We start from the raw sequence: 22540 nt of genomic DNA, 5'->3' as shown, positions 1-22540 counted from the left end.
GTTCCAATTATCACAGGTCCTCACTCTCTGAACCCAAACCATGGGACTAGATGTGCTGCAGAATTCAGAACTCCTCAGGTATTAGGAAGGTTATACGGTATATATATACTGCAGGATACAGAATCCTCTTCTCTGGGTATTCCTTCTAAGAATCATATGTATTGTATGTATCACATGAATATCCATCAAGTAGAATAAATAAAACTACAATTATAATTATAAAACTACAGAGCATAGTTATAATGTATATATGTATAATACATTGCTTATATACATATACGTGTGTGTATATATATGTGTGTGTCTATATATATATGTATGTTTAGTACATGGTTTATATGCCTGAGTATAGATGTATGGATGTAATATATACATAACGGTATATAAAACTATATAACAATAATTTAGGATGGTTTTCATTTTATTTTGTTTTGTGTTTTGCTGGGAAATAAGTTTGCAAACACACACACATACTTTCAACTTCAGAGCTTGTGGATTTCAGAATGTGGGTAAGGGTTTGGGGGTGTATTAACATACAGCAACACTTGCCCAGCCTTCAGAAGCATATGGTTAAACGTTACAAGCCAGAGTTCAGGGGTCAGATGTGAGCCAGTAGGAAAAGTAAAGAAAGAGGCAGTATTGCATCATAAGAGCCTCCTGTCAAACCCTGAGCTTTGCCACTTACGGGCCATGTTACGTGGGCAACTGTCTCAACCCCACTGTCTAGGTTTTCCTGTATGTAAGACAGGGACAGATGTACAAACTTCTCGGGATGTGGCAAGGATTGAATAACATTGTGGCAAGCACGTAGAGAGGTACCTGGTTCCTAGGAGGCTGTGTGTTTGCTATTAAAAACCGACTGTGCCCCGTGGGGGGCTCCTGCATTGTGGCCCTCGTCGGCTTCCTCACAGCCCTCTCCTGCCGTTGTAGGGTGATGTTGGACTCAGTGACACACAGTACCTTCCTGCCCAACACGTCCTTCTGTGACCCCCTGATGTCGTGGACTGATCTGTTCAGCAATGAAGAGTATTATCCTGCCTTTGAGCATCAGACAGGTGCGTAAATCCAGAGAAGCCCATCCGAGCTGGGAAGAGCTTGGGCAGGAGGTGGTGCTGGCCTCTAGGAGGCGGCAAGGCCATGCTGGGGGCCTGAAAATGCCAGCTTCCACCAGTGTTCAGGGCAGAAGACTGGAGGAGGTCTGGGAAACAGGCGGGGCAGCTTCTGCAGAGAGAAAAGTACCAGAATCCTCACCCCAACCTCTTCCCAGCTCTGTGGCCTTGGGGGACTCTACTAACGTCTTCGAGCCTTGTTTTGCTAACAGAATCAATCTCTTGGAGTTATTATATTTAAGCAATGTAGTGGAAAGAAACCCTTAGCCTAGAGCCTAGTGCGCTGTGATTGCTTGATCATCATGGTTTTAGCTAACATTTGCTGAATACTAGCTATGGTTCAGGCCCTGTGCCAAGCACCCATCTCATCCTTACAGCAGCCCTATGAGAAATGAACAATTATTATTTCTACTGTATGGATGAAGAAACTGAGGCACAGAGAGGTCAAGTGACTTGTCCAAGGTCTTATGGTTAATTAAGTTTCATGCAAGTTGACTTGAGCACCTGTACTCTTAAGTATCCTACATGGTCATCTTATAAATGATGTTACCCTGTGGTTATTGTTATTAATATTACTGTTTTTCTCTGAGCTTCTATTTCCTTATCCCTAAAGCAGGGATGATGAGAATCACTGTGAGGATTACGAGAGCCAAACTGCATAAAATATATAGCTTGGCCCAAAGCAAGTGCTTGGTAAACATGAATCCCTACACTGTCCACCAGGCCTCCCTTCCCACCCTTCCTCCTCTCTCGGCCAGTTTTCTCCACCTAAAAAGGAAGCATGGGGCCCTGTGCAAATCCCATGCCAGAGGGGGGCCAGCTGAGCTTTGCCCCAGCATCTCTCTGAGGGCCTCTGTCCCCAGGTGCTCGGGTGACTGCACATCACAGCAAACCTGGCAGAGTGCTCACAGGGCGGGTGCACGCCCCGAGGCTGGTGATGCAAGTCCTAATCAAGCTGTCAGTCCTCACGGGGCCTTAACCCTGTGCCTCCCGGCTTGGCATGGTCCACACTCAGGGGCAGGAGGCGGGCGGGTCCAGGAGAGGCCAAGCCTCTGAGGCTGCTGCAAAATGTCTCCCACCAGAAGGAAACCCCTGCCTCCAGGCCAGAGGCCAAGGCATCACAGACACACCTGAGGCCCTTACCTCCATAATCCAGTCCTGCCCCTGCTCCTACCACCAACGCAGGAGCTCACACACACACAGGATGTCTCTCCCCCTGTCTGGAGGGTCCTGAGTCAGCCAGATACATATTCCAGTTCTCCTTTAGGCCTAAGAAACACTCTGATTCAGAGATAATGAAGAACGTCCTCTATTTCTGCCCCTCAATATTTGGTTGAGGCTAAGTTTGAAGGAGGAAAATGAAGGCTTTTGTGTCCCCATTGTCTCCCCCTTTGTCTGATGATGGCAGGGTCCAGAAAGAAGGTCCTTCTCTCCACACATGCATAACCCAGACCTGCCGTCCCGGGAGCCCCCTCTTCCTGCCCATTCTGCCAGGTGGCAGCTAGAGAGGTGGCAGGAGGGGATGGCCTGTCTGCCCAGGGAAGTGTTCCAGGCACTGGAGCAGTTTCTGTAGTCATCGAGAGCTCAGACTTTGGAGCCGCATATCCTAAATGCAGTCTGGCTTTGAGATTTAATAACTGTAGCGTTGTAACTTCTTGTGCCTTAGTTTTCTCATCTGTAAAATGGAGATGGCAGTAACGCCTACCTCGTAGAATGGTTATCAGGGCAGTTTGTGAATATGTGGGAAGTGTTTGGGACACAGTCAGGTGCAGGACAAGCACACATGGGGGTTTAAAAATGAAGGACTAATTTCAGTTTGGGAAGACGAAAAGGTCCTGGAGACGGGCAGAGGTGATGGTTAGCACAATCATGTGAACGGACTTAATGCCACTAAACTCTACACTTAAAAAGAGTTAAAATGGTAAATTCTAGGTCTATTTTACCACAGTAAAACAAAAACAAAAACAAAAACAACAAAAACGAAGGGTTAACAGAAGTGATCACCAGTAGGATTGCCAATGGGACTGATACCTGACAGTCTCAGACATAAAGACACAGCTTTCTCCTGTCTGAGGCCTCTGCATTTCCAACAGTCTAATGAGAGGTTGGACCGGGTCATTGCTAAGACCCCTTCCAGAAGCTTCTCTGCTTCCTGCATCACAGATGTAGCCCTCTTCTTCCACCACCCACTGAGAGAAGACCAAATCCCACCAAGGCATGAGGCCGATGAAAATAAAATGTACTGCAGGAGTAACCCTCCCTGAGGGAGGAGCCCGACTTTTGACTTGCCACCTGGCTCTCTGGATTCCTGAAGGAGCTGAATGTCTCTGACCTCCTAAAGGTGGAGAGAAGTTGGATGTGCAAGGATAGTTGAGAGCTGCCTGGGCACTGGGTGGGCCCTGTAGGCCCTGGCCCTCCTCAGAGCACCTGCCTCTGTCTTTTCTATCCCGGAGAGGTGATGCTGCCATCCAAGCGTCTGCAGAGAGGGAGGCAGCAGGGGACTGCAAACTCCCCATGGTCTGTGGCCAGTGCGACATCCCTCCAGCCCCACGCCTCCCAGTTAGTGGGAAAACAGCTTGGTCTCCCTCTTCATTTCTCCTATTGAACAAAAGCAACAAGGGGCCCCATCTCATCCTTTCCAAGTCAGGATTTGACAGCTTAGATACTTTGAGACCAAAGGGAAGGAAAGGGAGAAAGAAATGATGTGCCCACTAGACAACCGATGTCTACAAGAGGGCAGGGAGGAATAATCAACTTAGTCAGGAAAACCAGGTGTTTTCACAACCTTTTCCAATGGCTGTAGCCGACAGCAGCCGAATCTGTGCCCGCCACGCGCTAACCGCAAAGGATCGGACCTGCTCTTTGAAGCGGGCCTTCTGCGTGGCCTCCCCGCAAGGCTGGGGAGGGGATGCTCACAGACTGCAAAATACTCTAGAATTTCATTAACTCCCTGTGGGGCTTCCCTTCCGCTCTCTTAAAATAAAGAATTAGCGACACTGGAAAACTTTATCAAAGTGTGCAGGGCGGGCCATCTGTACTTCACAAGCGTACGATACTTTTTAAAGTATTTCTCCACTCAAGTTCTGACAAGTCATGGAGTACCCCGGCCTCACACCTCGCTGCTGGCTCTCCGCCCTGAACCTACACACACCCACACAGCCCTCCCGTTTGCCGAGGTGACCACGCCGACATGCGGTGCCCCCTCTGCTTTGGATTCTTGTTACTACTTTGTCTGCAGCAAAGGTTTCTAGATTGGGGCCATTCCAGGGGTTCCTGAGCGGTCCCTCAGGAACCTGGGGTGACGGCTGAGAAGGCCGGGCCCCAGCTGCCACTCTCCATCCCCACTGTCACGCAAGGCTCTTGCACCTCGAAGGCACGAAGGCCCAGCTGCAGGAGCTGGAGAACCCCTACATGACCTACTCCCGGCTCCACCACTCCCTCAGAGGACCTGGTGGCGGGGGGAGGGGGGCCACAGGAGCAGAGAGGAGAGTACGCTAACTGCCACAGCCTCGGTGCTCCACAAATATGTTAGCTGTTGCTACACCATGGGAAATTTTATTTAAAAGAGAACTTTATTTGAAAAGGTGCAAAATCTTTTGGGTATTAACATCCAGAAGATCAGGGAGAGAGGCATTTGGGTCCCACGTGGGCTTTTCTCAGCAAGATCCATGCACTGGGTATAGAAGTCTGAGAGCACATGCAAAAGAGTCTTAAGAATCTCTAAATGAAAAACCAGATAAATAACATCATTGAAGAGCGTGAGGTGGGCCCGTGGCGGTGGTGACATCCCGGGAGCACCCCCAGAGAGAGATCTCAGTGCTCACCACCAGCAGCCCACCCTGCACACATCTGAGCCTTCTGGGAAGCTGTGGCCCCGGGACCACTAGGGGCTTGGTGCTCCCTGCGCCTTCCCAACCCCACATGCCCCAGGCCATAGCTCTTTGCTGATGCCCACCAACCCTTCTAGTCTCTTCTCCATCCAGTTTCTTACACTACTCCGGGCTTCCCTCCCATTCCACCATCTCATGGTCTAAATCATTCCACAGGCTTGGAAGGAAGGCCAAGAAGGGCTATTAGATGGAGCTCAACCATCCCTGGGAGGAAACCTGGAAACAATTTTTCATTTCAGGCTCCCCCCGCCTCCCATAAAGTCTTTCCTTTCAGTGACAAAGCCACAATTGATGGTGCCCCGTGCTACCCAGTCCACTCGCAGGCTCTCTTCAGTGCGGCCCCAGGCAAAAAACTTTCCCAACTCCCTATGCTAATAAATCACACTAATTACAGTCCAGGCTAACTTGGGCCTCCTGTGACCCAGACTCTCTGCCTCCCCACGCCTAGCCCTGGGCTTGCTTTGTTCTGCTTGTCCCTCAGCTAGATGGAGGCTGGGGGCGGGGGGGGGGCGGGGGGGGTCGTGGCCTCATTTCTCTGAGAAAAAACACAGTCCCAAAATAGTAACAAATTACAGGTGACTTATATTGAAGGCTTACTGTCCTCCAGATAACTGGGCTAAGTTCTTTACATGTACCATTTTTTTCCTTTTCACAGCAAACTTCCTATGAGGTAGGCACTATTGTTCTTGTTTTGCAGAAGGCAGCTGAGGTCCAGGGAGGTTAGGAAACTCCGCTAGGGTTGCACAGCTAATACGATGAAGAGCCAGGACTGCAAATCAGGGAGGTCCATTCCCCGGGCCATGTTCAGTTAACTCCACACAATCCTCACCTCCCTTCCTGGTCCCTTCCTGCAGGTCCCTTGCTCTTCAGGTCATTCGATGGAACTGTAGAATGGAGGATGGGACAAGAGTCTGATTGAATTCTGGGAGCTGGCAGGTTCCTTTAGCTTCACAGAGTTTCTCACTGAGGCTCCCCGATCAGCGGAGGAGAAAGACCAAGTTCTCCTGCAGAGGGTCTGGGGACCGAACTCAGAGCTCTAAGCTCAAATTATTTTCACAGTCTCCAGTCCCACAGATTTTGCATTCTGCTGCATATCTATTTTGTTGTAATAAGAAAAGTCAAAATCTCCCCCCAGATATTTGCTTGAAGGGAGGCTCCCCCAAAATGAACAATGTTGGCTCCAGAATTTCTACGTAGGAAGGGCTCAGGGGCAGCCATCCATTTGGAAGAGATGGCAAAGGGACTCGCCTAGAATTTTTTTAAGAGCACTTTGCCTAAGATTGAGAAGACCACAGATGTCTATAATGAAGAAAGAGAGTTGTGGATTACTGGACCCACACTCTGGCATTTCCACGGGAGATGCACAGGCATTAATCATGTGGGTTCAATTACCCTTGGCACCCTCTATCCACTCCCCCGCCCCGGGGCAGGGGATTAGCCCCTGCCCCTCCACCCCAGTGTCAGAAGCATCGTCTCGTGTGTGTCCTGAACACCAAGCATTTTACAAAATCACACAGACTCGCCAGTATCCCCACATTTTGGACAGTATTGGCCGCCTAACTCAGGCTGGCCATTCAAGGACAAATTAGCTTCGTTTATAATATAACTTCCTCAGTTTTCATTAAGAAAATAAACCCAAATCTCTGGAAAGGAACAAAGCTGCTGACCTACACACACAGAGAGAAAGAACATATTAGAAGTATTTGAGGAAATATAAAGTAGGTGTATGGGTAGCCTCAATATTAAGAAGTATACATGGATGGTATTTGATGAGCACTTACTACATGCCTGCCTCTGTTCTAAGCACCTTCCGTGGACATTCCCTGCTGACCGTGTGGGCATTTGAGTGTGCCACCCCAGTTCTACAGGCTTCCCTCTGAATTTAAATACGTCCCAAGTTATAGCATCACTTGTGAGAATTCCACCCCCCCCCCCAGAATTGCTGAAAACCCCCTTAGCTGCTCAGTTCTTCCTCCCAGTATAGCTGGCCCTTAAACAAATGTCCTGACCTACTTCCAGCTTCAAAGGAGCTGACTGAGACTGTGCTTAATAGTGGCCCGTGGACATTTAGATTAAGGCTACCAGGCATGGGATGTGATTCGTCCCCAACCCATACACATAGGCAGAAGGGTTTCAACGCTCAACTTCTCCAAAGAGTTTTGATTATTTATAAATGCTAGATGCATTGAGAAAAACACTTTGTATTTCCAGACAATATAATCTATTAAAGATAACATACTCTGTGGGTGCATTACCCCTTCTTTTATTTTCCCTGAGTTCATCTCTTCCAAGTAGCAAGAGGGTCTTCTTCACATCATCACAGAGGTTGCAAACCTTGTCATCATCAGTTTCTCATCCTTTTTCTGATTTTGTAAACCTTTTGTAACCTAAATTTTTATATGTATAAAAGATATATATATAATTTTATGTGTGTATATGCCTTTGTCCAAATCTTTTTTAGTCAGTCTTGGAGATGTGTGTCCAACTTGGTCCTCCTCAACCAAGAACAGTGAGGCATGATATGATGCAAAATTCTCACATTTAAAGATGGAAAAATTGATGTGGACCTAACTGACTAGCCATGTGGCCTTAGTAGGCCATAATCTCTCAGAACCTCCTTTTCCTCCCCTGTAAAGAGGGAATAATAGGCCTTGGTGATTTGGCCAGTTGGTTACACTCACTGGACACCCACAGCAGGGTAGGCCAGTCCCCAAGCACTCCTGACTCAGGGTGAGCAAAGCAGAGCTGGCCAGCCATGTGGAGTTCATGGTTTGGGGAGGGGGGTGAGGTATGAATCCTTCTGAGAAGAACACCTGCAGGGGCTGTGCAGGTATGGGAGGTCTCCCTGAGATGGGGGGAGTGAGCTGTGGTCTTGAAGATGAGTAGGAATTAGTTAGGAGAAGGTAGGTGGAGACCTTGTTCTGGGCCAGAAGCAATCCTGAGGGGAGGGGTGAGGAGGGGCCAGATGAAGCAGGCCTTCCTCACCTCTGTAAGCCTCACCTCTGCGCCCCTCTAGTGAGGATAGGACCACAGAAACACACCGCAACCAGAAAGCACCCATGATGCTGGCTCTCTTTGCCCTCCGTGTAGTGAGAACAGCCATTTTCCTCTCAGCTCCCAAGGCTGTGGGAAGGCCTTTCCTGGTGAGGAGAGCCCGCCATGCTTGGCTCTGGCTCTGGCTTCCCTCCAGAGGGAGCTGCACACAAAGCCTGCTCTGTGGGTGAGCTTCAAAGGAAAGAGCTGAGGGGAAGGGAGCCTGCCAGCAACACCTCCTCATGTCAGTGCCCACCCCCACCCAGCGTTTCTCCGAATCCTCTAGGCCCTTTGGCTTCCAGAAACAACATGGCCCTCTTCACATGCCAAAGAAAATAACAAGGGGGTGGAAGTGGAGAGAGGAGGGGATGGAGACTTAGAAACCTTTCCATGAAAAGAAATAAAGTGTGTCCTCCAACTGCTGCACACCGATAGCCATCTCTGTTGGGGGCTCAGCTCAGGACCAAGGGCGGAAGAATTTCAAGGCTCATAAACGTCCCTCATCAGAATACCAGGAATGTCAAAGGCCCCCTAGGTTTACTCAAGCCAGAAATCAGTAGATGAAAGCACAGACCAGACTGGAGAATGGCCGCCCTATTTTCTCAGGAGACCCTATTGGCCACAAGGGCCCCCCCCCCACAGGCTAGTGAGCCGGCTCCAGCCAGCGACCAGCAAGCAAGGAGAGAGGCAGCCCCCTTGTCTCCTCACCCACCAGGGAGAGGCAACGACATTGACCTCCACCATCCTGGCAGAGTACCCCCGACCCTTTATCCACATGCATATAAAGTTCTGATTAAAAATTTAAGATAAATTAAAACAAATCTATTGTTTAAGTTGATCACCCCTCAATCTACTCCATGATGGGAAAGGAGATTTCTGGGGCTCTGACTTTTAGGGCGAGCCTCAGTTTTCTCCTTTGTGAAATCATACCTGTTTGGGAGGATTTGAGGAACGTGAGAAGCTAACACACAGGAGATGCCAAAGAAGCTCCCAAGGGAGCAATACCCCTGAGAGGGCACAGAACATCTCTCCTGCTGGGACTGGAAGCTCCACAGATTCACTGGGGACAGTGGCTGCAAATGCAACATTTATGGGGGAATCAGAACAGCCTCATCGATATTTGCTGTGGTGTCTTACTCATGAGTGACCTTTTCTGTCGTCCACACAGCCTGAGCCACACACTCCTCTCCGCCGTTCTCCTCAGGCCTTCTCACTCACTCTCGCTGTCTGCCTCTGCCTCTCTCTCCACGTTTCATCTCTTCTCTGTCCTGACACTCTGAGGACCAGGTGTGATGGAATGGGAAGAGCGATGGCTTTCAAGTTCCAACTAGGGTTTAAATCCCAGCTCTGCCACATGCTGGCTGTGGGATTTGGGGCAAGTCCTCTGTGACCCTCCGGTTCATAATCTGTTACCTTCTAGGGGACAAGGACCAGACCTCCCACCGTGATTCTTTAGCTCACAATTTGTTGCTTCACACATAACAGGTGTTCAATGACAATCTTAATAATAGCATTAGAATCTTCCAGGCTCTGTTCTAAGTACTTTTGCATATGGTAGCTCATTTAATCCACGAAACAACTCTATGACATAGGTGCTATCATTATCCCCATTTTGCCAATGAGGAGACTGAAGCTCATTTATTGAATGAATGAATGAATGAATGAGCACCATGACAGCCACAAGACTTGTGTCCAAGAGCCTAACCAAGTACCTGGTACCTCACTTCTTCCATACCCCTTGTCTGCCCCCCTTTCTGTTTCTCCTGGCATTGGGACAGAACTGTGGAGCACCCAATCTCTGTTCCAAGCCAGGCATGGCCACTTCCCAGCCTCCCAGACAAGAGGGTGCCCACCTCTGTCTGGGTTTGTATGGGGCTCCTCTGAAGCAGTGAAGAGGCTCTGGCCTCAGGATGGAAATTCCTCAAAGCATCATCAAAACCACAAAAACAACAATACAACCTACTCCCCCACTTCCCTCTTCCCCAGCGGAGGCTGCTGTGGTGACCCAAGCTCTGCTGGCCTCCGGGCAACGTCTCGCCAGCTGGAGGCCCTCTGCACAAGATGACCAGAGGCCGTGCACAAACCAGTAGCTAGTGTCGGCAACTGTGTGTAAGAGCAGAGGGAATCAAATCAGCTTCAAATTGTGCCTGGCACACACTAGGCATTTAGTAACTATTGAATTGGTTGGCAGTTTTCTAGGCACTACACAGCCTATACACCCGTCACCTCCAAACTGTGTAACAGCCCTGTGAGTTGGGCATATTATACCTATTGTACATTTGAGGAAACTGAGGCTTAACTGTCTATGGACCCTGCCCAGGTCAAATGCAGCCCAACTCGGGTTTGAACTCAGGCTTGTCAGCCTCCAAAGACTGTGCTCTGGATACTCTGTTGTCTGAAACCCAACTGCTCAAGGGCCTTGTTCTTCCCTTTCTCTTCTAGTCCCTCTTTCCAAGCACCAAAACTAGGCCCCCGCGCTCCCAAGCCATGACTGGGTTTCTCGCGGCTCCTTCTCTCTCCCGCCCCCAGGTGCTCCCGGAAGATCCAGTCTCCTCTGGTTTTGGCGGTGGAGCAGATAAGCCTGGGCCCCCGGAGAACACCCCACAGCCGAGGGTTGTGGACGTTAAAGGAATGGGAAGCCTCCTTCAGGGGGCCCCCTGGAGGCTTTCCTGGGGACCGCAGTCCCTCACTTTCTCTCTCTCCTGGTGTAGCCTGCGACTCCTACTGGACGTCCGTCCACCCCGAGTACTGGACTAAGCGCCACGTCTGGGAATGGCTCCAGTTCTGCTGCGAGCAGTACAAGCTGGACGCCAACTGCATCTCCTTCTGCCACTTCAACATCAGCGGCCCGCAGCTCTGCAGCATGACGCAGGACGAGTTCATCGAGGCGGCTGGCATCTGCGGGGAGTACCTCTACTTCATCCTCCAGAACATCCGCTCGCAAGGTCAGTGTCCAGGGGGCCGGGCCTCCGGGGGAGGGGCCGGGGGTGGGGCCCAGTTTACCTCCCCCTCCCCGCCCCCCAAGTGGGATTTCATGAACTGGAACTCTCTATTCACCAAAAGCCCCTTAACCAAAATCTCTCAATCCCTGGAAGTTCTCCTTTGCTAGAATTAGAGACTGTAGGTCAAAGGGAGCAAGTTACAAGGAAGCAAGTTGAGTACTTTTTTAACAAGAAAAGAAAACCTAAAAAGACATTCAGGAACCAGGCAGAGACAACGAAATAATGTATTCTGTTAATTAAGATTCGCCACCAGAAGACATGGGGAAAAAAAGAGCTTTCTGCTTGACTTTTCACTAAGCAGGAGGAGAAGAAAATGAACTAGACCCTTTCCCTTCCCGTTTCCAGAGGAGTCCAATTAATTGGCATTTCATTACCGCTTGCCTAATGGTCAGGAATCAAACGGCCGGAAGGTGGCGCCAGGGGCGTTATTTAACATTTCAGTGCCCCACAAGAGCAGAATGTGGAAGAACAGGTGTTTTCAGATTGGAAATGTTTCTTTGAGAACATATAATTCTGTATCCCCATGTCACAGATAAAGGAACTAAGGTCCCAAGCGATTAGGTGACTTCTCCAAGGTCACACAGCACACAGAGTTGATTTGTGGAAAGTCAACACAAAGCAAGGGCTTTGAGTTCGGAAAGGCCTGTGTTGCCACCCTGACTCCAACGCTCTGGAGCCACAGGTCCTCTGGCAAAGGGCTTGCCCTCTCTGAATTTCCACTGCCTCGTCTGTACATTGGGATAATAATACACACCTTCACAGGTGACAGGACTCTAAGAAACATGGCCCGGAGCAGCATATAAAGATGCAAATGCAGTAAATGGCAGCCGTTTTTGTCATTATGAATATAACCAAGGGGAAAGACATTTTAAAAAATAAGGAAATACATCTCAGTTCAATGTTAAGAAAGACTTTTCTAAAAGTTAGCCTCTTTTTTTTTTTTTTTTTTTTGGAAAGACTGCTTCAGAAGATACTAAAGGTAGGAAGCTCCCCATCACTGGAGATAATCAAGCAGGCTAATAGCCCTTCATTGATGGGGATGCTGTGGCAGGGATTCCTGTTTGGGCAGGAAACCACAGAGGACCTTCCAACTCTAAGATTCTTTGCTTTCCCCTTGCTCTCCCCCATTATGAGTGCCTGAGGGCAGGAAAGCTATGGATGTTGGCCCTGGGGCACTTCTCAGCTTCTGCCCTGGGAGCTACAACCCACCAGGTGCAGCAAGGAAGGGACCAACAGACCTGGTGTCCATCATTGTCCAGTCTTGGCTTCATTATAGCCGGTGACAGGGCCCTGCCAGGAGCAGTGGCCCAGGGCATAGAGTGGGCCCTCCGTGAAAAGGAGAAAGTCTGAATAAATCACAGCAGCTCAGGGAGGGGCTCCATTCAGAACCCTCCCTGGGCCACAGAGAGGGAGATGTTCCATCCTGGAAGAGGATGTAGCTTGGCATCACCAGCCTTCACCAAACGTCATGTCAATCAAGTTTGTCTCCAGACCCCAGCAGCCCCTGTGCTGGGGTCTCTCAGCCTGGGCGCCTCCCTTCCCTAACCCTTGTTTCATCCCCAAATCTCTGTGCCTGGAGCCATTACCTTAGGGCCCATGCAAAACAAGCCAAACACAATTGTTTTTCCAACAGGCCATATTTTGCCTCTTATCCTGAGGAATCCCTGGGGTCACAAGGCCAACTCCAATGGTGGAATTTCAGGCCAGGGTAGTTAACCGTGTTGAGCAGTAGAACAACCTACAGCACCAAGCTGCTCCACACTGAAATTCCTCCTTAAATGTTCCTCAAGCAGGAATGTATACTGTGTATCGTGAATCGAAATACATGTAGTAAGACCAGAGTTTACAGCGTCCCAATGTGCCCAAGACACATTGTTTCACCTGTTATCCCAGACTAATTATTACCAGCGCTATCTTTCATTCTCAAAAGTGTCTGCCTTTGTACAATAAATTAGATGACAATCTGGTTATTACCTAGTTTAGGCCTTCTCTTACTGCATGGATTAGGACTCCGGCAGAACAGGACACAGAAAAAGTAAGTTTGCACAGTGGGAGGAGCTACAGGGAGGGGGATAGGGCCCAGTGTGCTGTCTGGCTCAGGAGGTATTTCAATAGGATTCAAGGGCTCAGAAACTCGGGGACACTGGTCGCTGGAGAGTGAGGCCAGCAGGGAGGGCGGGGGGCCGTGGGTGGCTTCCACAGTGGGAGTGGAATGGGTCCCTCATTGGTCAGTCCTCCATCCTGTTCTCGGGCAGCCCTCCGGGCAGAGTGCACCCAGGTGCCCTGGCTGACCAGAACCCATCAGAAAATGGCACTGGGAATAAACAGTCACAAATGTGTCCTGTTCCAGGCCCCTCAGTCAGTGGAAGTTAATCCTACTGAACACCAAGCTAGAAAAGAGGTGTCCCTTGGCCTGTGACACCACATGGTAACTTGATTTGAGACTCTGAATTCCCCCACCCAGCCCACCCCATTTTTCAGAGGAGCAAACCAAGGCCCCGACATAATCTCCCAAATTCTTATTACAGCCTCTCGGTGGGTCTTGCACTCCTTTTGGCTTCCTATGTCCATTTTCCCCTTACCAGCACATAACGGGCATTCAAACCCCCAAGGGATTGGAGGTCCCAAAACAGATCACAGACCCTGCGAGCAGAGCTGAAGGGGAACTCACTCAGCGGGAGTCTTTTCACATGCTGCCCGGAGACTGAGTGAAGTCACACTGGGGTGGTGACACGGCCCAGCTCAGGCAGGGCACAGGTGCCCTTGGAAAATCCTCGAGGCTGCTGGAATGCCTGGCCCCGGGGCCTGCTCCAGGAGCCCTTTAAAAACCAGGAGATGGTTATCTCTCAAAGGTGGCTTTAGCATGGCCCAATAAGAGCCAGGTGGTCTCAAAGTTTCTTTCTGAAATAAAACTACCCCGCAGAGGAGATGGCTGCTCCCCTTCTCCCCAGTACCCGCTCTCCCGGTCGGGAAACCCAGGGTCACCTGATACCACTTGTGGACTTCTTTTTCCTTCCCAGGTTACTCCTTCTTTACGGACACTGAAGAGACCAAGGCTGCCATCAAAGACTGTAAGTAGCCAAGTTCACGTGGCCCAAGGCGGTGCCAAGGCCACTGGTGGCACCATGGGCTTGACGGTTCTTTTGTGACCACAACCGAAAAGTTGATGACCTAATAAACCAGTCACAGACCAGAAGACAGCAAGGGCAAATGTGGTGGGCAGAGCGCAGGGCCTGGGTTTATGGATTCCTCGTCCACCCCCAGACTCAGTTTCCCTATCTGTAAAATGGAGCGACCGTCCCCGGTTGTGGTGAGTTGGAGAAATGGTGCGTATGAAGTGCCTGGCCACACAGATGCTCCAGGCAGTGGTAGCTGTGAGCAACAATAACCATAATGACCAACCCTAGAGTCCATGTCTCCGAAGATCTGAGCTCCCTAAGTTTTTAATCATAAGGTGATGGAGGCGCTCCAGCGGCCCTGTTGATTCTGAGAATTAACGCTATCTCACTTTTGCAGATGGAGAAGGTTTAGGAAATGCAACTTTGGGGCTTTCATTGTTTTAAAAGAGGATGATGTTATTGCTTTTAATTACTGAGTGCCACACAACAGCCCTGGCCTGGGGACTAGCGGGAGACGTGGGTCCTGGGTAGGCCCCTTTCCTCCGTGGACTTCAGCGCCTTCATCCACAGAGAGGGGATAGGGAATGGGGGGGAGGTGGGGACTTGTGACATCTCTGAGGGGCAGACACAGATGGATGGTTTCTCATGACTTATTTTTCCTGTCCTGAAAGTCCCAAGCAATCAACTGAGGATTTAGGTTATCTGGTTAATGTAGATTTTTCCATTCAGGGTTTTAGCCCAGGAATAGCTGCATCCTTAAAGCACACACTGCAGGCTTACAGAGGCCTGCCGTGCCCCACAGAGCCCTTCAGCCATCCCAGGAGTGGTTCTGCCTTCCGTGCGGTTTCCCCACACTCGGGCCGCAGGGCAGAGCCTCTCCTACCTGTGAACAAAGTTCCCGTGGAGTTTCCCATCCATCCATAACGGTCTGCGGGGTACAAACCCTGCTGTCTCCACCCAGCCCAGTCCAGACAAAGCCCTCCCGCTCCCCGGAAAGAAATGAGCCCACTGAGGCCTAGGGGCCATTACTGAGTCTGTCTAAAGGCTTGAGCCCAGGGCAGGTGCTTGCCATACTCCTAAGCAGCAGTGAGTTTGACCTGCCCAAACTTCTCCCAGTGATCAGTGTTCCTGCCTATAAATGGGTGTCTTTTTTTGCCAGCCTGCCTCCCTCACAGCTAGGAAGAGATAGTGTGTCCCGTAAGTTCTGTAGAAGTTGTTACCTGAGTATAGAACTAGCCCCAATTAGAGTCATTGCTATAATAATGGCGGCTAGCATTCCCCGGGTGCTTATAATGAGCCAGGCCCTGTGCTAGAATCTTTACCAACGTTGTTTCAGGTAATCTTTCTAATAACCCTGTAAGACAAGACCTAGTACCAAGCTTAGAGGTTAAAGGTGACAAGGTTAGGAAGGTGACAGATAACCCAGGTGTGTCTAAGTCCGAAGCCCTTAATCCCTTCCTCTCCTCACGCATCCCTTTCTTTCCCTTTTCGTCCATTCATTCATTCAACAACCATTTAGTGTACCCTTACCATGAGCCAGGCCCAGGCACCTACTACGTGCCATGGCTGCAGCAATGGGCGCAACCTTGGTCTTTCCATCATAAAGCAAGTGAGGGAGACATCAAACAAACAATCCCTGTAATAAATTTGTAATGGCTAAGTATGATGATACCACAAAGAAAAAGGACAGGGTGCTGTGTGTGTGATGGAGAACAGTTTGCATTTCAATTAGGGATGAGGGAAGACTTCCTGGAAGAAGAGATATTTAAATTAAGCCTAAAAGATGAGCAGAAGTGAGCCAGGAAGAGGGAAGAAAAGGGTACAGAGAGTGAGCGGCAAGTGCAAAGGCCCTGAGGCAGGAACAGTTTTGGAGGCCTCGAGAAAGAATCAGAAAACTAGCACTAGGAGGCTCAATGCAGTGACCGGTAGCCACATTAAGTTTAATTAAAATTAAATAAAGTGAAAATTCAGCTGCTGAGTCACACTAGGCTCATTCCAAGTGCTCAATAGCCACAGGCAGCTAGTGGCTACCACGTACGACTGCTCAGATTCCCATCACTATGGTTCTCTCGGATAGCACCTTGGTAGATCATCAGCAACATCAGCAGAGGGAGAAGCGGAAGCTGAGGCCAAGAGCAGGGCAGGAGCAGGTCACATACAGTTTTTGAGTCTGGATTTCATTCTGAGCAGGCTGGGAAGCCGCTGAAGCAGGAAACAATAAGATCCCATCTGCATTTTAAGAAGATGCCCCAGACTGCCATGTCTGGGTCAGGAAGGAGCCCAGCTAGGAGGCTACTGTCCAGGAGGCAGAGTGATGGTGATGGGAGGGACAGAGTGAAGTTTCTGGAGGTAAAGGTGGTGATAAGACAAGGGCTCTGAGCTGGCATCTCTATGGAGACAAACCCTGCACGACGGCGGACGCCCCAGGCTTTGCTCCGTGCAGGCCCTGCCCAGCCTTACCAACGAGAGAGGCACCGTTTCTAGACTGAACTCACGGTTAAGTGGTCCAGTGAGCACACCAAAAAGCAGCACCCCAGCTCTGCCGAATGGCAGCCTCCACTACCACACCAGGAAACCGTGGCCTTCCCCCGGAGCCACTGAGGCCCATCTCTGGCTCTCCCACAGCTCTCCCCAGACAGAACCCCCAACATATAGTTTAACAAGAATGAAGACAACAGACTGACAGACCATACCATGAGCCTGTTCTAGAAAATCCAGGACGTATGATCACAATGCCTATGGCCCGGCTAATGTTTCGTGATCCCAGTCACCCCCAATGCAGAAATGAGATGTGCCGGCCAGAGGCCAAGGCCTGGCCAATGAGGAGAGCTGGCATCCCGGGGCTGCAAGCGGCGTTCCCATCAGTCTGCAGCGAAGACGAACACCTACCCTTACCACCTGTGAAGCCCTGGGCCCCAGGCAGTGCCAGGCGGAGTATTTTACCTGCTCTAACTCATTTCATCCTCATTCTAACTCCATGAGGTAGGATGGTTGCCCCCATTTACATCTGAGGAACCAGAAGAGCAATGACTTGCAAAGCAGTGCACAGATGGGATTCCAACTCATTTTCTCAAAGTCTGTGCTTCTAACATTGGGCCATTCACCACACGTGCACACACACACACACACACATGCACACACATACACGCACACACATATGCACACATGTGCACACATGCGCAGGTGCACGCACACACATGCACACAGACAGGTGAACATACCTCCAGACCCTTCTCTTCATTCTGCTGCCCCCTCAGTTGAGACCCAAGGCTCTAGACTCTTCTGGGTCTGCAGCTCCTCAGTGACCCAGAGAACAAGAGGATTTCCAACTCGGTACCTGTGGAAGGGCCCAGGCACGACAAGCTCTGAAGCTGTCGGGCTGGCCCAAGTGACACCCCCCGGCCACTCTCCACTTGTCTCTCTCTCCACCCGCCCTTTCCCACCCCCACTGCAGAAATGCCAGAAAACCAAGCCTGCAGGCTTGGGGTCGCCGCTGCGAGCCTCCTGTTCCAAGGCTCAGAGCTTCTCCTCCTGTCACAGAGTGTGGGCTCCCTAGCCCCACTCGTGCATGGGGAACATCATGAGCTTGTTTGGGAAACTGCCCCTCCAGCCCCCATCTCGGCTTCTGGACTGAGAATATATCCTGTGGCCACATTTTAACAGTCTCTAGTCTCCAGGCAACCAAACCCCTCCAGATTGCTCGGATAGCAGAGAACCCAGGCCATGCCCCCGTCGCCCCTGCACCAGGCACCGCCCAGCTGCGGGGACCCCTCTGAGACAAAGATAGTTCTGCGTCCGGGGGACCTGTCGCCCGGAGCACCGGGGGCATCTGCGGAGAAGTTCGGTGGGGTCCTGGAGCTGGCGCTGGTGGACGTTCTGACTTGGTAACCTGCCTCTGCCCAGCTAACTCGTACGGCTGCAGGGCCTCTGCCCCCACGGCCACCCCACGGCCACCCCCAGCCGAGCGAGGCCTCCGATCCGTGGAGCCATGAGTGGCATCAAAGCCACCGCGGGGAACTGGGAGCAGATAAAACAGGGATATCTCTGGCAAGACCCACCAGAGAGGCTCCCACAGTCCACACAACCCCGCCTCACACTGACCTGTGCTGGGCTCAGCCGACCAAGCCAGAGATCCCTCACCCGCAGCACATGGGAGCCATCACACAAATTAAAAGGGCAGCGTTTTCCCTCCCTCTTCTGGCCATTTTGGCATTTCAGGGCAAGCTTACTGTCTACTCACCGGTTCATAACTCACCTTGGTTTATCTCGCCTCTCCATTTGCTTTCTCTCTTCTTCAAAGATTAAGTTAAAGCAACACTAGGTCCGCCCTGCGGGTGGCGCCAGGCAGCAGGGCGCGCCACCACACAGAAGGGCGGCCGTCTTCCTTCGGGTCATCGGCCAGCTGTCGGCCCTGCTCAGCTGCTTTCACTCCGCTCCAGCCGGCAGCTACCTTCTGTCCTCAGCTGGTTCCACCTGGGCATCCATTTGTGCTTTGCACACACCTGCCTGGGTGCATGGGCCTGGTGTTCCGCATCAATGCAGTTCCAGGCTGTAGCCCATGAAAAGAGGGGACCCTGAAAGCTGAAGGCCTGCATTCGTCTCGTTGTTCGTTCCAGCGGACATGCGCTGTAGCTACTAGAGCTGAGGGCTCTGAGGCCGGCCTGCTTGGGTGCAGAGTTGGGCTCCACCAGCGGCCGGGCACGTGACCTGAACCCCGCCCCCCCCCCCCCCCAAACATCCCCGGCGCTCGCTGCTTGCCTGCTCCAATACCTCCTCGTCAGGGAGTTTTGTCTGCTGCCTCACCCCTCTTCACCACTGTTTCCCCACCCCCACCCTGCTTCAATATGCTCAGCATTTATCGCTTGTTCATTAGATGTTCTTACCCACTTGGATGTAAGTCCCCAAGAGGAGATACCCACCTCGGCCTGTGCCTCCAGCACCTCGTACAGTGGGCATACTGTGGCTCAACGCTCATGAACGAATGAGTGAATGAGCTGCAGTGAGCTCCCTGACCTCGCTCTGCCTCCATTTACTTCTATGTAAAATGGGGATAGGAATAGACATTCATCACAAGGGTGGGTGAGATTGAGAGCCTGGCAATACTAAACACTCAACAAACTCAGCTAATAATTAGTCACGAAGTGTTCATTGAACACCTACTGTGAAAGACAAGATAAAAGTAGTAGTTCTGAACATTAGCTTTGGAACGGACCTGCTCTGGTTCAAGCCCTGCCTCCACCACTCTGGATAAAATTCTTAGAATTTTATCTTGCTCACTTTGCTCCAGCCATAATGGCCTCCTGGCTCTTTCTGAGACTCCCCCACACCTTCCACCCCAGGGTCTTTGCACTTGCCCTCCCTCTGCCCTGAGTGCTCTTTCCTGGGATATCCATGGGTTCGGGCCCCAGCATCACTGTCTACCCCACGCCCCTGGGCACACCACATGCCTGCCTCACGGGTTCTCTCTCTGTGCTGCTTCTTCCCTCCGGAAGACTCTCTCACCCCCTCACATCAGTGCGGATGCCTCCTGTGCACGAGGCCCTCCCTGGCCACCCCGTCTAAAGCAGGCACTCCCCCCCCACCCTTCATTCTCTACCCCATGTCTTGCTTCCTTCATAACACTTACTATGGGTGACTTGTTTGACTTGTATTTCACCTTGCCCATGAGTCAGGGACCAGAGCGTCTTGTTCTCGCTTATTACCAGCACGGAGCCCAGAACCTGGCACCCTGCAGGCCCCTAGTGTTTGAACACAAATGCCCCCTAAAGGCAAACACCGCCCACCTACTAATTATCCCCAAAGCCTCACGTGGGGTCTTCTACTGCAACGGTGTCCAGTTCATAGTTGCTCATTTTGGTGTGATTTGAGGTCTGAACCAGTCCTACTGCTGTAACTCATTCTATTGCAGATGCTGATTCTAATTGCTTGAAAACAAGTGGCGTCAGAAGCCAAGACTGTCCCAGTCATAGTCGAACGAGTAAGTGTAGACATGCCCTTTCTCGTTTCTAATTTCTGAAAACCATTCATGAGACGAAGTCCTCTAATAAACTTGGACCACTGAATGTTTGAAGGGGACCAGGTGTCCCCCAAAGAAGACAGCAGAGAAGTTGACTTTTATAAATTGTTACCAAAATTACATTTCTTTTCACTTGGACATGGTGTTGTGAGAATTAAAATGACGAAGCAAAGAAATTGTCTAACCATGGTGAATTTCTGAATAAGGGTTTATTTCTCCTGGTCTGCTGAGGGTCCCTCTCTCTTAAGGACTCAGAGACGATAGTAAACACCGTGTGCTGGCAATTCTCTTAGCCTTTCCCCGACCCTAAGACAGACCTACCCAGGGCCAAATCAAGTCTGCCAGGCTTGGTGCCAGTCACTTAGTATGTGTAAAATCATAATCCTCCAACTTCTGCCATGAGGTAGGTACTCCTCTGATCCTGTTTTACAGATAACTGAAGAGATTACAATTACAGAGCTAGGAAGAGGTGAATTCAGGACCCAAACCCAAGCAGTTGGACCCTAGAACCAATCTTAACCACAACTCTAATGAAACAGGAGAAACACCAGCTTTTCATGAAAAACATCATTGTAGGACCGGTCTGCCCAGACTGGTGTGGCTATGGATTTTTAGTACCACCATACTGTCTGTCAGAAAGATCATTTGACTGTCATTTTATTAATTCCTAAGAATTAGTCCATGGTTCCACAGAGCAAGGACAGGCTGGGAGCCACGGCGTTTCTAGTTGGTATAAATCTGGTGTCCCTATACGTGTGTTTTATGATTGCTTCATTTTTTTTTTAAGATTCTATTTATTTATTTGAGAGAGAGTGTGTGTGTGTGAAAGAGAGAGAGAGATCAGGAGCAGGGGGGAGGGGTAGAGAGAGAAGCAGACTCTCCGCTGAGCTGAGAGCCCAATGCGGGACTTGATCTAAGGCCCCCGGGATTATGACCTGAGCTGAAGGCAGATGCTTAACCGACTGAGCCACCCAGGTGTCCCTTATGATTGCTTTAATAGAAGACAGACATTTCACAGCCCAATGAGGGTCCAAGTAGAGCACTCAGTCATAATATAGAAAATAACCCCAATAAAACAGCAATTCTCATGAGTTGATGAGAAATTGTACAACTTTTAGAATTTTTTTTTTTTAATTTGTAAGTAACTTTTCTTTTTTTCCTTCTCAAAAGGCCTCCAAAGTTCTCATCTATGGGAATTTGTGCGAGACCTGCTTCTCTCTCCTGAAGAAAACTGTGGCATTCTGGAATGGGAAGATAGGGAACAAGGTATTTTTCGGGTGGTAAAGTCAGAAGCCCTGGCAAAGATGTGGGGACAAAGGAAGAAAAATGACAGAATGACATATGAAAAGTTGAGCCGAGCTCTGAGGTGAGTTAATAGCATGAAATGCATGAGCCTTTGGGCAGAGTTATATAAAATGGCCAGCCATAGAAAATTAAACTGTTTTTGCAGCTTTTTTCTTGATAATCGAAAGGTCATGAGACAACACTCTGGTTCTTAGTTACAGGTGGGATTATGGTTTGTAAACGGACACGCCATCCTTCTCATTCTTGGCAGTGGCCCCGGGGATCACTCTGAATGCAGGCCATCCCACACACACACACACAAAACTCGTTTTGAGCTGAGTGTGGTGAGGCTTAGTCTTCAAGGTGTCTGGGAAAGGTTTAAGTGTAAGCTGATAACAGGGTGTGAAAATACCAGGGTAACCAAAGACCAGCCTGGTCACCCAAGAGGAATGAGGGGAGTGTTTATGTTCTGTTGTCTTCCTGGGGTGTGGGCCTCCCCGCATTTCTCTTCTGCTATCTTCCTCAGGTACTACTACAAAACGGGAATTTTGGAACGGGTCGACCGAAGGCTAGTGTACAAATTTGGAAAAAACGCACACGGGTGGCAGGAAGACAAGCTATGATCTGCTCCGTCGTCAAACTCCTTGTACAGATTTCTTGTCTTCTAAAACAATCAATCGCATTGCAATAGACATTTGAAAGTCTTTTCGTTGTTGTTGTTGTCGTTCACCTGCAAAGGTGCTGATAAAATTTCTCCACTTCTCAGCTTACATTTGGACTCAGAGTTGTTGTTGTCTGCTCCCACGGTGACAGCAACCCTTGAAGGAATTCCTTCTTTTTTTCTTACCCATGGGAAGGAAGGAATGATCTTTTGTGGTACCTTGATCAAACATTCCTTCCCTAATCAAGAGTTGCAGAAACACAATAGCCCGTGCTATTGGTACCTACTCTGAGGAAAAGGGTCCCTTTCTGCCATGTGAGACTCATCCAGTGCTCCCCTTCCGAGGGCCCAAAAGTTTTCACATATTTAACTGTGGCACCTGGCAAAGGCAAACAGGAAAAGTGACTCTTTGGTAGTTAGTATAGT

The 22540-nt window shown here is 50.1% G+C and overlaps 1 protein-coding gene across 2 annotated transcripts; it reads left to right on the top strand.

Moving 5' to 3' along the window:
• Positions 1–934: 934 nt before the first annotated feature.
• Positions 935–22509, top strand: ELF5 (E74 like ETS transcription factor 5). Of its 2 annotated transcripts, XM_032414788.1 has the most exons (6): positions 935–1055; positions 10744–10977; positions 14055–14105; positions 20062–20130; positions 21340–21535; positions 21980–22509. In XM_032414788.1, exons 1-6 carry the CDS (start codon positions 935–937, stop codon positions 22074–22076), a joined length of 768 nt encoding a protein of 255 aa, XP_032270679.1. In that variant the 3' UTR covers positions 22077–22509. The 2 variants fall into 2 exon arrangements, with proteins under 2 accessions (XP_032270679.1, XP_032270680.1); XM_032414789.1 differs by lacking the exons at positions 10744–10977; positions 14055–14105.
• Positions 22510–22540: the final 31 nt, after the last annotated feature.

The sequence above is a fragment of the Phoca vitulina genome, unplaced genomic scaffold (assembly GCF_004348235.1).
Source record: "Phoca vitulina isolate PV1807 unplaced genomic scaffold, GSC_HSeal_1.0 scaffold16, whole genome shotgun sequence".
Classification (NCBI taxonomy): Eukaryota; Metazoa; Chordata; class Mammalia; order Carnivora; family Phocidae; genus Phoca; species Phoca vitulina.
The sequence above is the reverse complement of the archived record's forward strand: the minus strand, read 5'-3'. Positions and strand labels throughout refer to the sequence as shown.